This window comes from Cryphonectria parasitica (assembly GCF_011745365.1).
Source record: "Cryphonectria parasitica EP155 unplaced genomic scaffold M406scaffold_3, whole genome shotgun sequence".
NCBI lineage: Eukaryota > Fungi > Ascomycota > Sordariomycetes > Diaporthales > Cryphonectriaceae > Cryphonectria > Cryphonectria parasitica.
Window position 1 is genome coordinate 942,574 of NW_024468911.1, and position 15,289 is coordinate 957,862.

General features: G+C 55.5%; 5 protein-coding genes across 5 annotated transcripts; 3 read left to right on the forward strand and 2 right to left on the reverse strand.

Moving 5' to 3' along the window:
- Positions 1-1,080: 1,080 nt before the first annotated feature.
- M406DRAFT_69060 (uncharacterized protein) lies at positions 1,081-2,767 on the forward strand (the record flags this gene model as incomplete). The annotated part of the gene is made up of 2 exons (XM_040925222.1): positions 1,081-2,317; positions 2,421-2,767. 2 exons carry the CDS (start codon positions 1,081-1,083, stop codon positions 2,765-2,767), a joined length of 1,584 nt encoding a protein of 527 aa, XP_040777843.1.
- Positions 2,768-3,086: 319 nt separating this feature from the next.
- Positions 3,087-3,925, reverse strand: M406DRAFT_337797 (family 5 carbohydrate esterase; the record flags this gene model as incomplete). The annotated part of the gene is made up of 3 exons (XM_040921293.1): positions 3,087-3,269; positions 3,383-3,836; positions 3,897-3,925. 3 exons carry the CDS (start codon positions 3,923-3,925, stop codon positions 3,087-3,089), a joined length of 666 nt encoding a protein of 221 aa, XP_040777844.1.
- A 940-nt stretch (positions 3,926-4,865) lies between these two features.
- On the forward strand, positions 4,866-5,672 carry M406DRAFT_327999 (uncharacterized protein; the record flags this gene model as incomplete). The annotated part of the gene is made up of 3 exons (XM_040920277.1): positions 4,866-5,087; positions 5,199-5,575; positions 5,639-5,672. 3 exons carry the CDS (start codon positions 4,866-4,868, stop codon positions 5,670-5,672), a joined length of 633 nt encoding a protein of 210 aa, XP_040777845.1.
- A 235-nt stretch (positions 5,673-5,907) lies between these two features.
- Positions 5,908-7,305, reverse strand: M406DRAFT_69063 (uncharacterized protein; the record flags this gene model as incomplete). The annotated part of the gene is made up of 1 exon (XM_040925223.1): positions 5,908-7,305. The coding sequence occupies one exon, from the start codon at positions 7,303-7,305 to the stop codon at positions 5,908-5,910; it is 1,398 nt and encodes a 465-aa protein (XP_040777846.1).
- A 4,362-nt stretch (positions 7,306-11,667) lies between these two features.
- On the forward strand, positions 11,668-14,711 carry M406DRAFT_254673 (uncharacterized protein; the record flags this gene model as incomplete). The annotated part of the gene is made up of 6 exons (XM_040916976.1): positions 11,668-11,938; positions 12,090-12,238; positions 12,569-13,224; positions 13,345-13,611; positions 13,766-14,101; positions 14,459-14,711. The coding sequence occupies 6 exons, from the start codon at positions 11,668-11,670 to the stop codon at positions 14,709-14,711; spliced, it is 1,932 nt and encodes a 643-aa protein (XP_040777847.1).
- Between the last annotated feature and the right edge of the window lie 578 nt (positions 14,712-15,289).

Below are 15,289 nucleotides of genomic sequence, written 5' to 3' on the forward strand. Positions count from 1 at the left end.
AGCATATAATAACATGCAAACTTCCCGACTTTTAGACTGGGTCTGGGAGAATGATCTGCGACGTCGATGTGGAGTAACACGGGGGGACTCGTTGAGGCAGGACGAGGACCCACTCTCGACCAGCGACAATACCATCTATCATTCTTTTTACTCTTGACCTGTGTCTGCTTGACTTTTCGAAGTTCATTTTAATTGAGAAATGAAGAACGAAGGCACGTTCTCATTTTCCGAGGGAGCAATTGTAGAATTTCCCACACCCCGAAAATCCCCACGGTTTAGTCATGAGAAAACAGAGAACACGAATCTAGATGGGACGGTCTGTTTGTTTTTGGCAGACCCGAGGCGTCTCAGAATTCAACCAGAATGGCTTGGCCCTTTTCCTCGCTTCACCTAGATGAGACCATGTCCAAATCTGATACACGCACACAGGAGGTTCACGTTCGACCCCTTGAGCCCCTTTCATGAGGCCTCATCCAGTCTACTCCAGCAGCACACACGGTTGACTGCTGCATCTTCACCTCCGTCCCTTTCTCCAGCTGGCCTGCCAAAAAGTCCCTGGAAACGAAGGAAACGATTTGACATCGGGACGGGCATTCTGGACTGCCGACAATCCAGAGACCGTTTTTTTCTCTCTTTCTTTCTCTTTCTGTGTTTCCAACGAGTCCTGGCTGGACCTGGTCCGATGTATAGGAACGAACTCACTCTGGTTCCCTACTACTAGTACTACCCCGCGACATTCGTCCGGATCTTGTTCCTTCTTCCACTTCTGTCTTTCTCTTCCAAGCGCTGGACGTGATTTCGATTCAGGGCTTCATCTATCTATCGTTCTTTATCTTTTCTTCTCTTTTTCTTGTTTCCCTTCCCCAGTTCAGTAATACTTCCAGCTATTCTTTAATTGTTCTCCTAATGTCTCTCGGGATTGGCGTGTGACCTGTTCACATGCTACCTTCATCCTCAATCTCGTTCGTCACCTGTCTCGTTCGCTCGCTGGGCTGGCCTCAAGACAGCAACGTCGCAGTTAACGATCTGTAAGGACATCGTGGCGTGGACGCCACCGACCTACAGGGGATCAAGAGAGACATGGACCAAAAGGACAAGAAAGACGAGTTCTCGGACCTCGAGGTGGTTGTCGACAACTCATCCACATTATCATCCTCCTCCTCTGTGCCGCCGCCACCGCGTCGGTCCTACTGGAACGAGAAGTTCCTTGCCGTCCCCGACAGCCCACCACCACCCAAAGCAAAGAGTGCCAAGGATGAAGAAGCCGGCCTGGAATACCCCTTCTCAGCCGACACGCTGACCGCACCACCGCCAGCATATTACTTTGTCGACGCCAAGGGACAGAAGCAGGCTCTCTACACCGTGCCCAGCAACGGCTCCGACGCCGCGTCGATCGCGAGCTTCAAGGGCAGCTACAACAATGCCCAGGGAGGATGGTGGCGGTCGCTGGGCGAGGGGCGGCGGATCTGCGGCCTGCGCAAGAACGTCTTCCTGGCGGTCATGGCGGGGGGGTGTTTCCTAGTATTCGGCGTCCTCACCACGACGCTGCTCCTCACGCTCGGCCGCAACCGCCCGCACAGCAACGGGCCCAGCCCCCAATTTTCGACCCTGGAACTGCTGAGCCAGAAGGACAGCGGGCCTGTCCTGGCGGCCTCGGACCTGGCTGCTATGAACTGGACGGACCCGAGCGCCGGCACGCCGTACGCTGGGGTCGTGTACCAGTCCTCCGGCGACACGGGCGCCGCCCTCATGATGGCGGTGAAGAACGAGGCGACGCAGGCGTGGAGCAAGATGAACATCTCGGCGGCTGTGCCTGAAGTGGCCGACGCCATCCTGCCCGGCACGCCTCTTGCGGCGGCGACCGACGGTGGCATGTGGAACGTCTATTATGTGGACAAGTCTCTGAGCATAGCAGAGGTGTACTCGGCGGACCCGACCAACTCTACGAGCTGGAGGCAGGGGTCTTTCAGCGCCGCGCTGGCCCGCCCTACTATTCAGCCCGGTTCCCAGCTGAGCGCCATGTGGCAGCAGCAGTGCGCCAGCTGCGACAACGCGCTCTTTGTGATGTGGCAGAGCAACCAGGCGGATATCGTCATAGCCAACATGACGAACGGCGTGTGGGGACAGCCTGCCATTGTTGCGAGCGACGCGGCGCCGGGGTCTGGTGTGGCGATCAGTGCCTTTACGGACAGTGGGTCGGAGGTGACGACCGGTGCGGATCCCAACGCCATCAGGATGTATTATGAGCAGAACGACGGGTTGATGGAGGTCATGAATGGACCCAGTACTGGCGGACAAATGAAGACTGGCAACTCTGGTGAGTGGAAACCCATGTTTACGACGAGCCGAGTTGGATGATGAACCACTTGTATGAGAAACACGAGCGAGGATTGAGACTGACTGACAACCATGCACCTCAGGCGACCCCATCAAGGATGATCTCTCCGTCCGGCCCTCGCCCAAGCTGGCCAGCACAACCTTTGGAACAGACGGGTCAGGCCTGACCAACAACGTCGTCACCTTCATCGACCCTTTCAAGGGTGCCCTGACCACGGCCGCGTGGAAACCTCAAGGCGATTGGGTCGTGGCGGGTCCCCAGCTGAGCGGAGGACCTATTGACCTCGAGGAGCAAGGCTTCTCGTCCGTCGCTCAGACGCAGGAGACAAAGGTCTATTTATACAGCCCCGGCAAGAGCGAGATCCATGAGTATGCCGTGAACTCGACCGACGTGTTTGTCTGGACGTGGACGGATAAGGTCCAGTGTTGAGGCTGGCAAGTGGCGTCGTGGCGGACGTATTGAGTGTACAGCAACAATGAACCATGAAGAGGACGTAAAATATTAGCAACTGGCCTTTTGAATCTCGATGTGCAAATGTTATCATGAATAAGAAGTATTCGATTGAACATGTTTTAATATCGATGACATGCATGAAATGACCGCGAGCTTTGTTTGTACAGCAAGTAAGTAGAAAGTTACAGTGTTCCACGCATTCGCCTCTTTTCTTTCTGTCTTTTTATTTACTTTTTCTTTCTTTGAGAACAAGACGTGCCATCTATATTGATGGAAGGTCAACCCCCGGGCCGGATCATGTAGACGACGAGTTCAGCTTGCTCTGGATGAACGCGAAGGCTTGCTGTCCATACTCCGAGCCATAGCCTTCGTGTGTGGCGGCATCATCACCGTTGCAGCAGTAAGGGTCCGAGGAGTCGCAGTATGACTGGATCTTGGCCGCGCTCGGGCAGGTAAAACCAGCGGTCCGAGCATCAAACTGCAAAGGGAGAGAAAATGAGAGAAAATGAGAGTCAGTAAGCATCAGCAAGCATCTAAGCAGGGCCTGTGCATGCGGCAAAGGACATGTCATTCTGGGTCTCATCGACTTACTCCGCCCGCCTCGCATGTCCCAACCTCATAAGAAAGACCGCTCACGAAACGAGGGTCGCCCATGAAGATAGCCGCCTTGATCTGACTGACAGCCGCCGCGGACAACGGCACCGCGGTGCTGGTGATGCCCTCGGCAGTGTCGCCGCCTCCACACAGCGCATCGTCCATGATCTGTCCGCCCTGTGAATACCCAACCAGCACGATTTGCGAGTCTGGGCACTCCTCGGCAAAGTCGTTGACGGCGGTGGTGACGGCCTCGACACCCTCCTTCGCCGAGTCGGCGTAGCTGACACCGCCGCAGGACGACTGGCCTCCGCAGGCCGGATAGTCGATGGCCACAGAGGTGGAACCCGAGTAGGCCTGGGTCACCATGTCGACAACGGTGGCAGATGAACCAAACCCAGCTGAGGCTGTCGTCTCCCGGGCTCCAAAGACATGAACACCAGGGCAGGAACTGGACTGGCGCGGCAGCAAGTCAGAGACTGGCTTCCCAGAGGCTAGGAAGGCCTGGGACATGGCGAAAGTAAGAGCAAAGGTCTTCATGGTGGGAAACCGTCAACTGTGGATAATAGAGAAAAGAGCTACACTTGTGTTGGCTTAAGACAAGTGATGGTGGCGGTAAAGATCAACAGTGTCTTTGCTTGAACATCAAAGTTGGCAAATCGGCAAACAATAGGTGAAAGTAGGGTCGGAGCCATCTTATAAGAAAGCGTCGTGCGGCGGCGCTTCCATGTGGGCATGATGCTCTATTTCCATGGCATTAAAGGCGTTGAGTGGGCATCTGAGATCGTTGACGGATGTATATTAGAATGGACACGAGCCAGGAGGCCCATCTGGCTTCGATTGGCCGAGTGAAGAACATTGACCCTCACTGCATTGCTGAGCATGATCTGAGCTTGAAGACCCGGTGGCCTCAGATATACGAAGTCGCGTCTATAGTCTGGTACAGCTCCGCAGGTAGAATTCGGCAACCGCAGTCAAAGTCAAAACCTGAAACGACCAAGGAATGTTCTTGGAGGGCTCAGCCTGGAAACTCAATGTTGATGGACCGCCCGTGAGGCGAGTGGGGCCGTTTCGTTTCGCAAGGATTATTATACATGGGACACACCTTTCGAGAAGCCGTAGGCGAACACGGGACCTCACCCTCTAATACAACAAAATCCACTTGGCGATGATGTGCGGTTGGCCTTTCTGGGCTCTTCCAGAGACAAGGAGAAGAGCTCGCGTCTTTTCATCGGGAGACAGCTTGTGGATACTCTGCCCAGCGATAGTGAATCAAGATGGGCTCTCAAGTCCTCAGCACCATTCCGCATCGGGAGGAAGCTCGGTGATAAGACATCGGCCAGGGAGTCACGGTGGCGGACATTTTCACCATCAGCAACACCTCCACGGCGGGTTATGAGACAAAGCATCACCGCTCACCAGCTCATATAAGGAACTCGAATGGGGCCAAGTTGACCGCGTCGCTAAACAGGAGCCCGCCATGTTGGGGGTCCCAATCGAAAAGGCCACAGCGGCCGACGCGAAAGCCGTAGCAGACATCTACCAGGACCGCCCCACGAACAACTTTAACCGCCTCTCGCACGGCAATGTATCTCCATCCGTCTTCAACGCAGGTTTGGAGGCTATGTTTGCCGAGAGCCTGCAGGACCCAAATGAGCTGCTGCTTGTGTACCGCGACGAGAGCCACCCGGAGCGTAAGGTTGTGAGTTATATCAACCTAGCCAAGACCGAGACAACCGTGGCGACCTCAGAGGTAAAATCTTCTCCAACATCTAGCCATTTCACGATTGCACGACCACTAATATCCGTTTAGGAAACCATCGCCGCTCGAGCCAAATATGAAGCGCGTGTCATGCCTGGCATGAATGGCCCGCTCCTGGTGGAAATGTGGGAGAAACTCGACCGCATGGCGGAGAAGATTATGGCCGGCCGGGGACCCTACTGGATGGTTGATAATGTCGGCACGCTGCAGAGTCATCAGAGGAGAGGCATTGCGTCTGCACTGATCCGAGCATCGTTTGAGGAGTGCACGGGCTTGCCGATATATCTGGACACCTCTGGGGACGAAGACGCGAGAGCGTGGCGGCTCTATGAGCGGCTGGGCTTTCAGATTGTGGCCGAATTTGAGATTGATCTCGTCAAGCATGGGGGCGAGGGGGCACATAAGCATTTTGGTATGCTGAGAGAGCCGTAAGTCTATGTAATGAGCCGCAGTAAAAAACGTCATATTTGTGACTATTCACTGGCTCGCAGTAGAGTTGCCACGGGACGGCCGTGGTTGTCCTGAAGGGGGTGCAGATAGTTAAAATGTCCGTGTTATGGCCAGGCCTACCTCCGGCTTCTTCGAAGGCTTCCCTTCTGGACCTTGGAATAGTCGCTCTTTGCAGTGCCGTCTTCGTCGGCCGGGTTGCAAGCTCGGTCCTTGGGGAAACAGCAGCTCTGGCCAGCCAGAAGCCAGGCGGCAGGTCTGTTGGCTGAAGGACTTTCTTGGATCACGCATCGGTTGTGGCAGTCAAGTGTGATCAAAAGACGTCCCATAAGCTCACTTTACCATCCTTACTTCCTGCCGCGAGCCAGTGCGCTGTCCTAGCCTGGTTGACCCTCCTGTCTTTGACTGACTTCTCGAGGACTTTGGGCACTAGACTCTTCTCCGACAGGTTTTCGTCATGAGATCTACTCTCCGCAACCTTGTTATCGCTGGGATCATTGGTAGTAACCTCGGCAAACGCAGCAGCAAAACAACCCACAGGATGCCACTTGAGCACCGCCACCTCGCGCATCGTCTTGGCTGAGTATACTCGCACCTTGGAGTCCCAGCCGGCGGTGGCAAATATGCGACCATCAGACCGGATACTAAGCCCCTGCTGCCCAGAATGTTTGGTATCAACGACCTGAAGTGGCTGCGTCTGGACCTCTGGCTTTGCTGCGGCTCTTGGAGTCTGGACCGGTGGCTGGGAGGCGAGTGCAGCAGATAGAAGTGAGATAGGTTGGCTTTGACCTGGGGCTTTTGCATTGGTTCCAGAGTGAGGCGTAGTGATCAGCTTGCGATTGTCTTCAGGGCTGGCTTCGATATTGCCATCTTGGATCAAGCCAATAATTTTAGGCTGTGGAGTCAACAGCGGATGCTTTGCAATAGTGGCATCCGCGCTCGAGGTGAGAAAGTATTCTAGACTTGGTGCCACATCGAGGGACAGGATGGGTTGCTTATGGCACTGGCTGCGATAGACAACATCCCAGCTGTCGTGGCCGCCATCCTCTTTAAGCTCCGCGACGATCGCCATTCCGTCCTCGTACCCAATCACAAGAGTGAGGCGGTTAGACACCCACGTCAGGGCCAGAGCCATGACCATACCGTGATCGCCACCTATCTTGACCGTATGTATGCGGATCTGGGAAGGTAGGCTGTATATATCGACGGCTTCTGAGATCAGAGTGTTTGGCACCGCAATGAGCAGCTCTGCCTGGTCAGATGACTCGGGATCAGACGCAGGTGTCAAGCTGGTGGGAGAACTTGGGCTGCAGGCGAAAGTGCAGAAATTCATAGTGTTGACTTCAAGGAGGTATAGCATCCACGGCTTGGTGCGAGGCTCCGGCCCAGTGTCCAGCGGGAGGGTGGTGCTCATGGATGCCTCGTCTTCAGCGGACAGCCTCCACACGATGAGCTTGTTGTCTCTCCCATGGGTAATGACTTTGTCTATGCCCCATCCTGCTATGCCCAAGATCGCATTCTCATGGGCTTGCCAGACAGCGCGCGGCCTCATAATAGTCAGGTCCCATGCCACAACAAAGCCGTCTGCGTCGCCCGTGAAGAGGCGTTCGTTCGATCTGATGAAGGCTGCGGCATGGACCTGTGCCCTATGGCCCCTCAAGATGGCCTTGGGCTGTGGGGGAATATCTCCTCTTCCATCTCTGCTGGCCATGGCTGCTGATGGTAAATGGAGACTCTGGCTCCACCAGGCAGAAAACGCTGGAGGTCTTCGAAGCCTCGAATCAAGCCACCCAAGCCACCAGCAATGGCAGCTCGACTTGACGCTTCGGTCGGCAGAGCCGAGTGGCTGACACGGAAACAATAGGTCAAGATGAGATCGACATGTCTCGGCAGAACGCAGTGTGGGTTTGAGGGCGTGGTGTTGAGCAGACGGAGGCGGTGGAATGGTGATGGGGCCTTGTTCGAATTTCCTCTCCAGACGCCACGAGCCTGGATGGTTCAACGGGCAGTGGTAGAGGGGACTTTTACCCTAACCCTTGTCCCCCGCCCGAGCCTCACAGACGACTTCCTTCTACTTTTACTATTCGAAAAGTACATCGATGGCACCTTCCACTCCGTCTTGTTTCCCCCGCCCTAATTCGACTAGTGACCTAGCGCCATAAGACAATTTCCCAATTCATTTGAGCGCTCAGATCGTCATGTGTAATCCTACTAGAGCACTGGACTTCAACCACCTTTCCCCTGCGAATTGATCCTAGGATTCGACCTCGAAGAGAAAAAACGACACGTCGGTTTTTGAATCCAGAGAACCAGCCTTGGAGCTTCCATTCCGGACAGACACTTCAAAACGTCTCTGCAGTAGGTACAGTAACTAACCACGTGCAGTGTCTTGTCTATATTGCCACACCAGCGACAAACCCACCGGCACGTCTTTCTTAGATCTTTGACCGAGACATAAGCTTGATGGCCTCTCGCCATCGCTTCAGTCCAAGCCCCCTTGGTACTTCCCGACCACCGGCGTGTATCAGTAATGGCAGCCTACGGACCAATCCACATCGGCATTCGCCTCCTGAGGTCCTCCTCAGTATGCTAGCTTACCAGCATACCAGCCAGCCTTTCCAGCCCTGTGGCTGCTGTCTAGGCTCGTAGGCTGATGCGTTGTCGGTTCCCCACAGCGGCCTGTCCCGACGATCCAACCCTATTTTGTGCCTAGAGCAGCTTGTTTCAGCGGCCTGCGCGCGCGAGAGCAGGGTTTGTTCTCTGTGACCACCACTAACCAACCTGGCTCCTCATTACGGTTCTCACTATTGACTCCTGCAAGATGAAGAGAGAAGGGGGCCAGGGAGGAGGGGGCTCGGCAAGAAAGAGACGCCTGGGCTAGCGAGGCAGCCTCTGCAGTGTTTGACTGAGGACACCTCCGCACCATATCATTGCACACCAACTGGCCGTCGTCTTGAGGAATATCTTCCCCCTTGTTGGCGCCGAAAGCAGGGCAGGTGGTCATGGTCGTCTGGGTTTTGGTGGCGAGACAACAAGAAGCGGTGGCGCTATCCTGCTGCTCCGACGTACGTGCATATTGAGCTATCAACTAAGGGGGATGGGAAAGCTTCTGCGGTCTCAACTCCAGCCTCCCCCAGCGCGAGTATTCTGACCCCGTGACGCGTGCATGCCATTGCGCTGCTCATTCCAAGCGTGCCACGTGAGGGCCTGTCTGGGTCTCGACAGCAGCAATTTGTTCCGCCCTCGACCTAGTAGCCAAGCATCTATGGTGCACTAGGTGCGTCAACTCCCCTCTTGTCCAGTACGCCAACTTGTCTCGAGGTTATCTTAGCCTGAGATTGAGAGATGGCGGCGTGAATCTGCTGCAGCGCCACTGCGTGGCATGGGGGAGTCATTGCTTTGGGGTCTTAATGCTAGGCACAAAGATTTCCAGCCAGATCTGACCCGAGGGAGAAGACATGGCTTCAGTGGTCCAGATCCTTGATGGCACGCCCTTTGGACGGTCTCTCGAGATGGCATTGCCAAGGGATGATGCTCCAGCCAGCCTCCGCCTAATGGACATCTCCTCCGGTTCATCTAGACCTTGAGGCCACCCACTTGTGAGGGTGGGGCAATCAAACCTCGTCAGCTGTACCGTATTACTATGTGCAGCGCAAGAGTGCTTGGAGCACGCAATCGGGCCACTCAGCTACCCTGCCCCTGTATGTACGAGAACGCTTACAACACAGAGGAGAAGATCAACCGTTAGCTGCGTCTGCAATCCGAGGCCGCTTTCTATAATTGCCGTGGGGACCGTGCAGACTGGTGACGACACACGCAAGGCACAATCGAAAGCCAGACAGCACCAAATTGCTCACCGCCAACCTCGGTTTGACAGAAGAAGAGTCGACGTGTGGCCCCTCCCACACGCAATATAACCGTTCAGGGGGGACAGGGGCAGGAAGAGGAGGGAATTAGAGAAAGAAGAAGCCAAAAAGTAAGTTCTGGTGCTCTGTCGAGATTCCACCAAACACCCCCATCTGCACTCAGTTGTGACAACCTGGATCTGCGAAGTTGTCGTCTATCTACACATGAGTCTCCTCCCGCTTATCTATCTGTTCAAAACTTATAGTGGGCTTGCGACGACCCTCTGGGTGCCCCTGGACTCCTTTCCCCCGCTGCCCCATCCCATACCCCTGCCTTGTTCGTACCCATGACTTGACCCTGACTCCTTCAGCGCGGAACGGGCTCCCGGCTCCGCTCCTTTCTCACTGATAGGTTCCTCTTGACGTCCAGGTTACTTTCGCCTACGCCACATCGGGAGCCCTGCCGGGGCGCGCTAGATTTTTCCATACTTTCCAGTGCCCTCCGTGGAAACGACAAGCTACGAACATTGTCACTACCTGTACTCCAACCTGACGGCTCAGGCACATGTCCCAGAGGAACAAGGAGAAAAAGAAAAGGAAACAAAATTACTACTGTTGTTGTTCATCTCGACGCCTCAAAGCCGGCTCATTTCCCGGCGCGCGGGCTGTACGACCTTGTACCACGAGCGCCCAGCAGCAGCTCGACTTTCCAGTTGTCTCTCAGCATCGGCTGGGGATTTGAAATTGTGTTATCCGTGTGCAACCAACTGCCAGCTGCCCTCTTGTGCCTCTCCGCTGCCTGATAAGACCATCACCTTTACTAGGCGCGAGTATTGGAAGAATCAAGTCTCTACCCCCCCAAGACCCCAACACTCCGAGTACTGGCCACACCGGATTTTCAACGATATTGTCTGTGGGCAGTGTTCCTACTTGCTGTTTGGGTATGCACCCTGGCCCCTCTGCTGGCCCCTCTGCTTACCCCCTCCTTCTTATAGCCTCCCTGAGAGTTCAGCATACCAAGCAGCTCCCGATTTCAATAGGGCCACGAACTCTCAGCAGGATCTGCCGCAGCTCTTTCTAAGGGATCGACAGAAGCGTTGAGAAGTGCCAACAATCTTCACAACTGTCTCGCAGGCTCGGCATCGTGGGAACGAGGCATTTTGGAACAGTACCTCGCGCCCTTTTCTCCGCTCTGTTTGACAGCACCCCTGGCTTCGCTGTTTCCACAAGCAAAGACGACAAACATGGGCGCCGAAGATATTTGCTTGTCTTTTTAAAAAGATCTTTTGTCCAAATGAGATCCGACGGCACATAGTCATCGTCGCATTGATACCACCACCTAATACTTGGCTGGTCGCACTCGGGAGCCTTCCCCCCCTTCCGGTGCCTCACCACCCACATTTGGCCGACAGACCTGTGCTGAACCATCTTCCTATACGACACGGGACGCTGCAGTCACATTGTCAGATCTTGACCAACCACTCAGGCCAACTGCCGTATCGGATTCCCAAATGACCTCCGTCTCGCCGCCGCATATACAGCCTTCTCCTCCCCGCCTTCGCTGCTCTCTCTGTGCACCTCGCGGCGGCTGCCGCCGGAGGCAATTCTGGACACGATTCGACAGTCTGACAGGTCGATGCATCCTCGCTAGAGCCAAGTCTTGACGTTGACTTGAGTGTCCTTCCTTTGTTTATTCCTTTCTTTTTTCCTTGGAATCTTCCGTACCGGCCGAACGGTACAAGACGGCGCAGTTTACCCCACCTCTCTCTCCGTCCCGGAGACCAGTCGCCGTGGCGACCTACGGGGCTCCTCCCGGCGTCATTTCGTCGGGGTATGGCCCTGGCGTGGGCGCGGTGGTAGCTGTTGAAAACCAACACCAGCACCTAGACCTTTCCCAGCCACAGACGAAGTCTGCCGCCGTACCCAGGCTTCCTTACTCGTCCCTGGATTCTCCTCCGGCTCCGCGGCGGCAGGAAGCTTATACTCACCATGGTGGTCATGAGGTCTCGCCGACGTACCAAAGCAGCGGGACCCGCAGGGCAGACAACTACACCACAACAGGCCATGCCATGGACGAGCACTTTGAATTCCCACCCGCAAAACGACAAAAGGTGTCGGCTGCTAGAGGACTGCGAAGAATCTCTCGGGCTTTGGCACCTTCAGCCGTGAGCCCTGTCTCTCGGGTCACCGTGGACGACATGTCCCCATCGTCCTCGAAGGGCAACGATATGAATGGCGACGAGGGACCAAAAAGCCGCCAACATAGTGAATCCCTGGAGCCAGGCCTTTCCGCAGCATCGTTCGGTCCATTAAAGCCCAAACGTGTGAGAACAGGATGCCTGACGTGCAGGAACCGACATCTGAAGTGCGACGAGGCCATGCCGGTGTGCGTGAATTGTCAAAAGAGCAATCGAAAATGTGAGCGTGGGGTCCGGCTGAACTTTATCGATCTCAAGGTTGAGCAGCCTCCCTACTTATTACCACCAGTGGACTGGCAGGGTAAGTCTTATTTTCCCCGCCTGTCGTGCACATATGACCTTTCTGATGAGGGCTGAAATGCCTTGGGGCTTGGGTTGCTGTTCCCAATCCTGACCCTGAGAAGATGGGGGTTGTGTAATCCTGATTCTCGCTGATCTTTCTTTCAACATAGTCAAATTCCAAGACGAGTCTCGCCACATTGCCTCCGAATATGTTGGCGGGCTTGAACGCTATGCTAAACTAGGTCAACAAGTCGTTACGCCTCCTCGAGAACCCGACGTGAGCCAACCCGATGCCAGACCTGTACCAAGGCTTGAAGCTGTCCAGGCAGAGCCTGATCAGCCTGCAGCGACCTTACTGTGTCACCCGCAAGCTGCGCTTAATCTATACTATTCGGGCGGCATGGCTCGCTCTCATCACGAGCCAGCGTATAGCGGCGGCTACGAAGAGACAATGGGCCAGACCTTCTCACGAAAAGACAGCGAGGTTCTCTTGACCATGGGCTCTGGCCCAACGCCGACATCATCTCACTCGGGCGGGGGAGGGCGAGGGCCTTCCTTCAACCTGGAGACCGCTCACGACCCATTCTCCATGCGAGACGATGGTGTGCTGCCCAGACACGGGTACACTACGAGTGACGTGTCAAGTGAGGCCTCATCCTTGGTTCCGCAGAGGGTGACAGCAGTATCCTCGCCCGGACCGTTCCGCCATGCAACTGCTTCGGGCGGGCCAGACCCCCACGACGGTCTGATGACGCCGCAGTCGGAAAAGAACGGCGAGCGCGACTACCTCAGCTCACCAGAAGAGGTCCACTACATGGAGGTCTTTATCAACGAGGTGGCGGTATGGATGGACAGTTTCGACGGCCGGCAGCACTTTGGGACCGTCATTCCCTACCTTGCGCTGAAATCTCCTATGCTTCTGGGCGCCTTTCTGGCCTGCGGCGTGAAACATCTGACGCTGATTGACCGCCGCAGCTACAAGGATGACAAAGCACTACACTACTACGACACGGCAACCACGCAACTCCTGCGCAGCCTGCAGAACCCGGAGCGGGACACGGCCGAGTGTGCGACGACCGCAGTTGTGCTTAATGTGTACGAGATCATGAGCGAGAAGCCTGCAGTGCGCATGAACCACATTGCTGGCGCGCGGGCTCTCATCCGCGAGTGCAAGTGGGATGCGAGGAGTACAGGCATCGGCGCGGCATGTTTCTGGTTGAATGTGGGCATGGAGATTCTCAGCTGCCTGGCGTGCAACTGGGCGACGGCGTGGGACCCGGATCACTGGGGTGTAGACCCAGAAGAGTTGATGAACATGACGGGAGAGCTCCTCGGCCCCAGGGTGAAGACGCCCAAATCGGAAAGTGGCGGCATGTCATCATCATCCACTGCAGCTGCCGAGGAATCATTACCGTGGTCTGCGAGCAGCATCGCTGGTGTCGTCGGCGACGAGGACGTCTGGGTGCACCGAATCATGTATATCGTGGCCAAGGTGGCCAACTTCCGGGCGAGCATCCCGCCGCTCCAGGAACCCAGCGCTCACGATGAGCAGGTGAGGCTGCAAAGCCGGTTTGCTGAGTGGTCGCAGCTGAAGACGTGGTGCGATACGTGGAATATTCACTGTCCGAGCTCGATGAGGCCCTATGCCTACCTGTTCGACTCTGGTAAGAGATCGTGCTTTCCACACATCTGGTGAGTTACTGGTGCCCTTTCTCCCTCTCTCCCTCTCTCCCTCTCTCCCTCTCTCCCTCTCTCCCTCTCTCCCTCTGTATTCGTGTTTTTAAAAGTCTACTTGGAGGTGTTCTCGTGAAGAGTACTCTTCATCCCCAGACTGACCAAGAAGCAGGCTTATCAAACGCTCCGCCCTCGTAGGCCGTCTCTTCTACCACACAGCCATGTGCCTCCTCGCACAAATCAACCCGCTTCTGGCCATCCGTGATGATGATGAGGAGGCGCGGAAAGTGCAGCTGCACCACGCGCACCAGGTCTGCGGCATTGCAGCACACACTCAAGACCACGGCGTCGCCTCTATTGCCATACGGGCGCTCGCCATCGCGGGCTCAGTGCTCACCGAGAGGCACGAACAGCACGAGGTCCTCGAAATCCTGACGCACATCTACAGGAAGACAGGGTGGAACTTGAAGCGCGTGCAGTTCGACCTGAAGTGTGCCTGGGGCTGGGAGTCGGGTGGAGCCTTCTCAGCAGGCGGCGGCAGCTCCTGTGCTGGTCCTGCATCATTAGGAGCGGGAGGTCTACTTCGACAGCATCACGCAGCCCAGCAGCCCTCCATGTCGCCGTCAGCACAAGATGGGAGGCATAGTGCCGCAGCGGCGATCGGCCAGTTCTTTGGCCGTCGTGACCAGCATATGCCGCAGGTGCTACACGATCCCCAGCGCGCCTCCCAACAGCAGCAACCGCCGCCAACTGGACCACCACCCACCCCGAGCCATCTGTCCACGCCCGTGTCAGAAACCCGCCGCGGGACCCTCATAGCAGGGCCAACACCCTCTTTTCCAGCAGCCGCGGCACGGAACAACAGCATTGCAACAGCGAGCCCCAGCACCCAAACGAGCCCAGCAGCGACGACAACGTACACGCCCGCGTCTGTGTCATCGACGCCGCCGAGCGCAAGGCCGACCGTGAACCCACTGCTGGCGCAGGCGGATTTTACCCAACCCAATCACCCTTATCGTGAGTGGTATAAGCCACCAGAGAGGGCTGAGAAATCCGAAAGGTCGGGCGGGCACGGGCATCGAAACTCATTCAGCAGTGCAGCCATGTGGACTTATTGAGATGGCGTCCCGCTGAATTGAGTCGAGGGACAACGAGACAAGGAAAGAAAAAGAAAGAAAGATGGAGGAAAGGGAGACGGGCAGAGGAACACATCGCGGAGGTGGGTGATGAGGTTTTTGGTCATGACGCCAGCAATACGGGAGTTTTCTTTCTGGTGAAACGTGCACGAGAACAAGGATAAGACACGGTCGACCGGGTCGTCTTTCAATGCTCGGTCTTTCTACCCATGTATACTTACTCAGCAAGCATATGGGGTTTTTCAGTGGGTTCCTTTCTTCTTCTTTTTCTATCTTTTTGTTTTCCTTTGTATATTTTTTATACCGGTTCTTGGATGATACCCATTCGCATGAGACTGGCAACACACACATTGGAAAAGGCCGTTTACGATCTAGGTCTAATGAGAACTTGTTCTATCTACTCAAGGTGTCTACCATTGATTGCTTAGTATATCCCGTGTCCCATGAACGCTCAGTATCGTCGACCCAATTCCCTCTTTACTTGATGTTCGAAGCTGTGTTGTAATTTGGTTGCATTGGCCCCGTGTTCCCAGGCTTCGTGTTTACATTGAGCAAACACA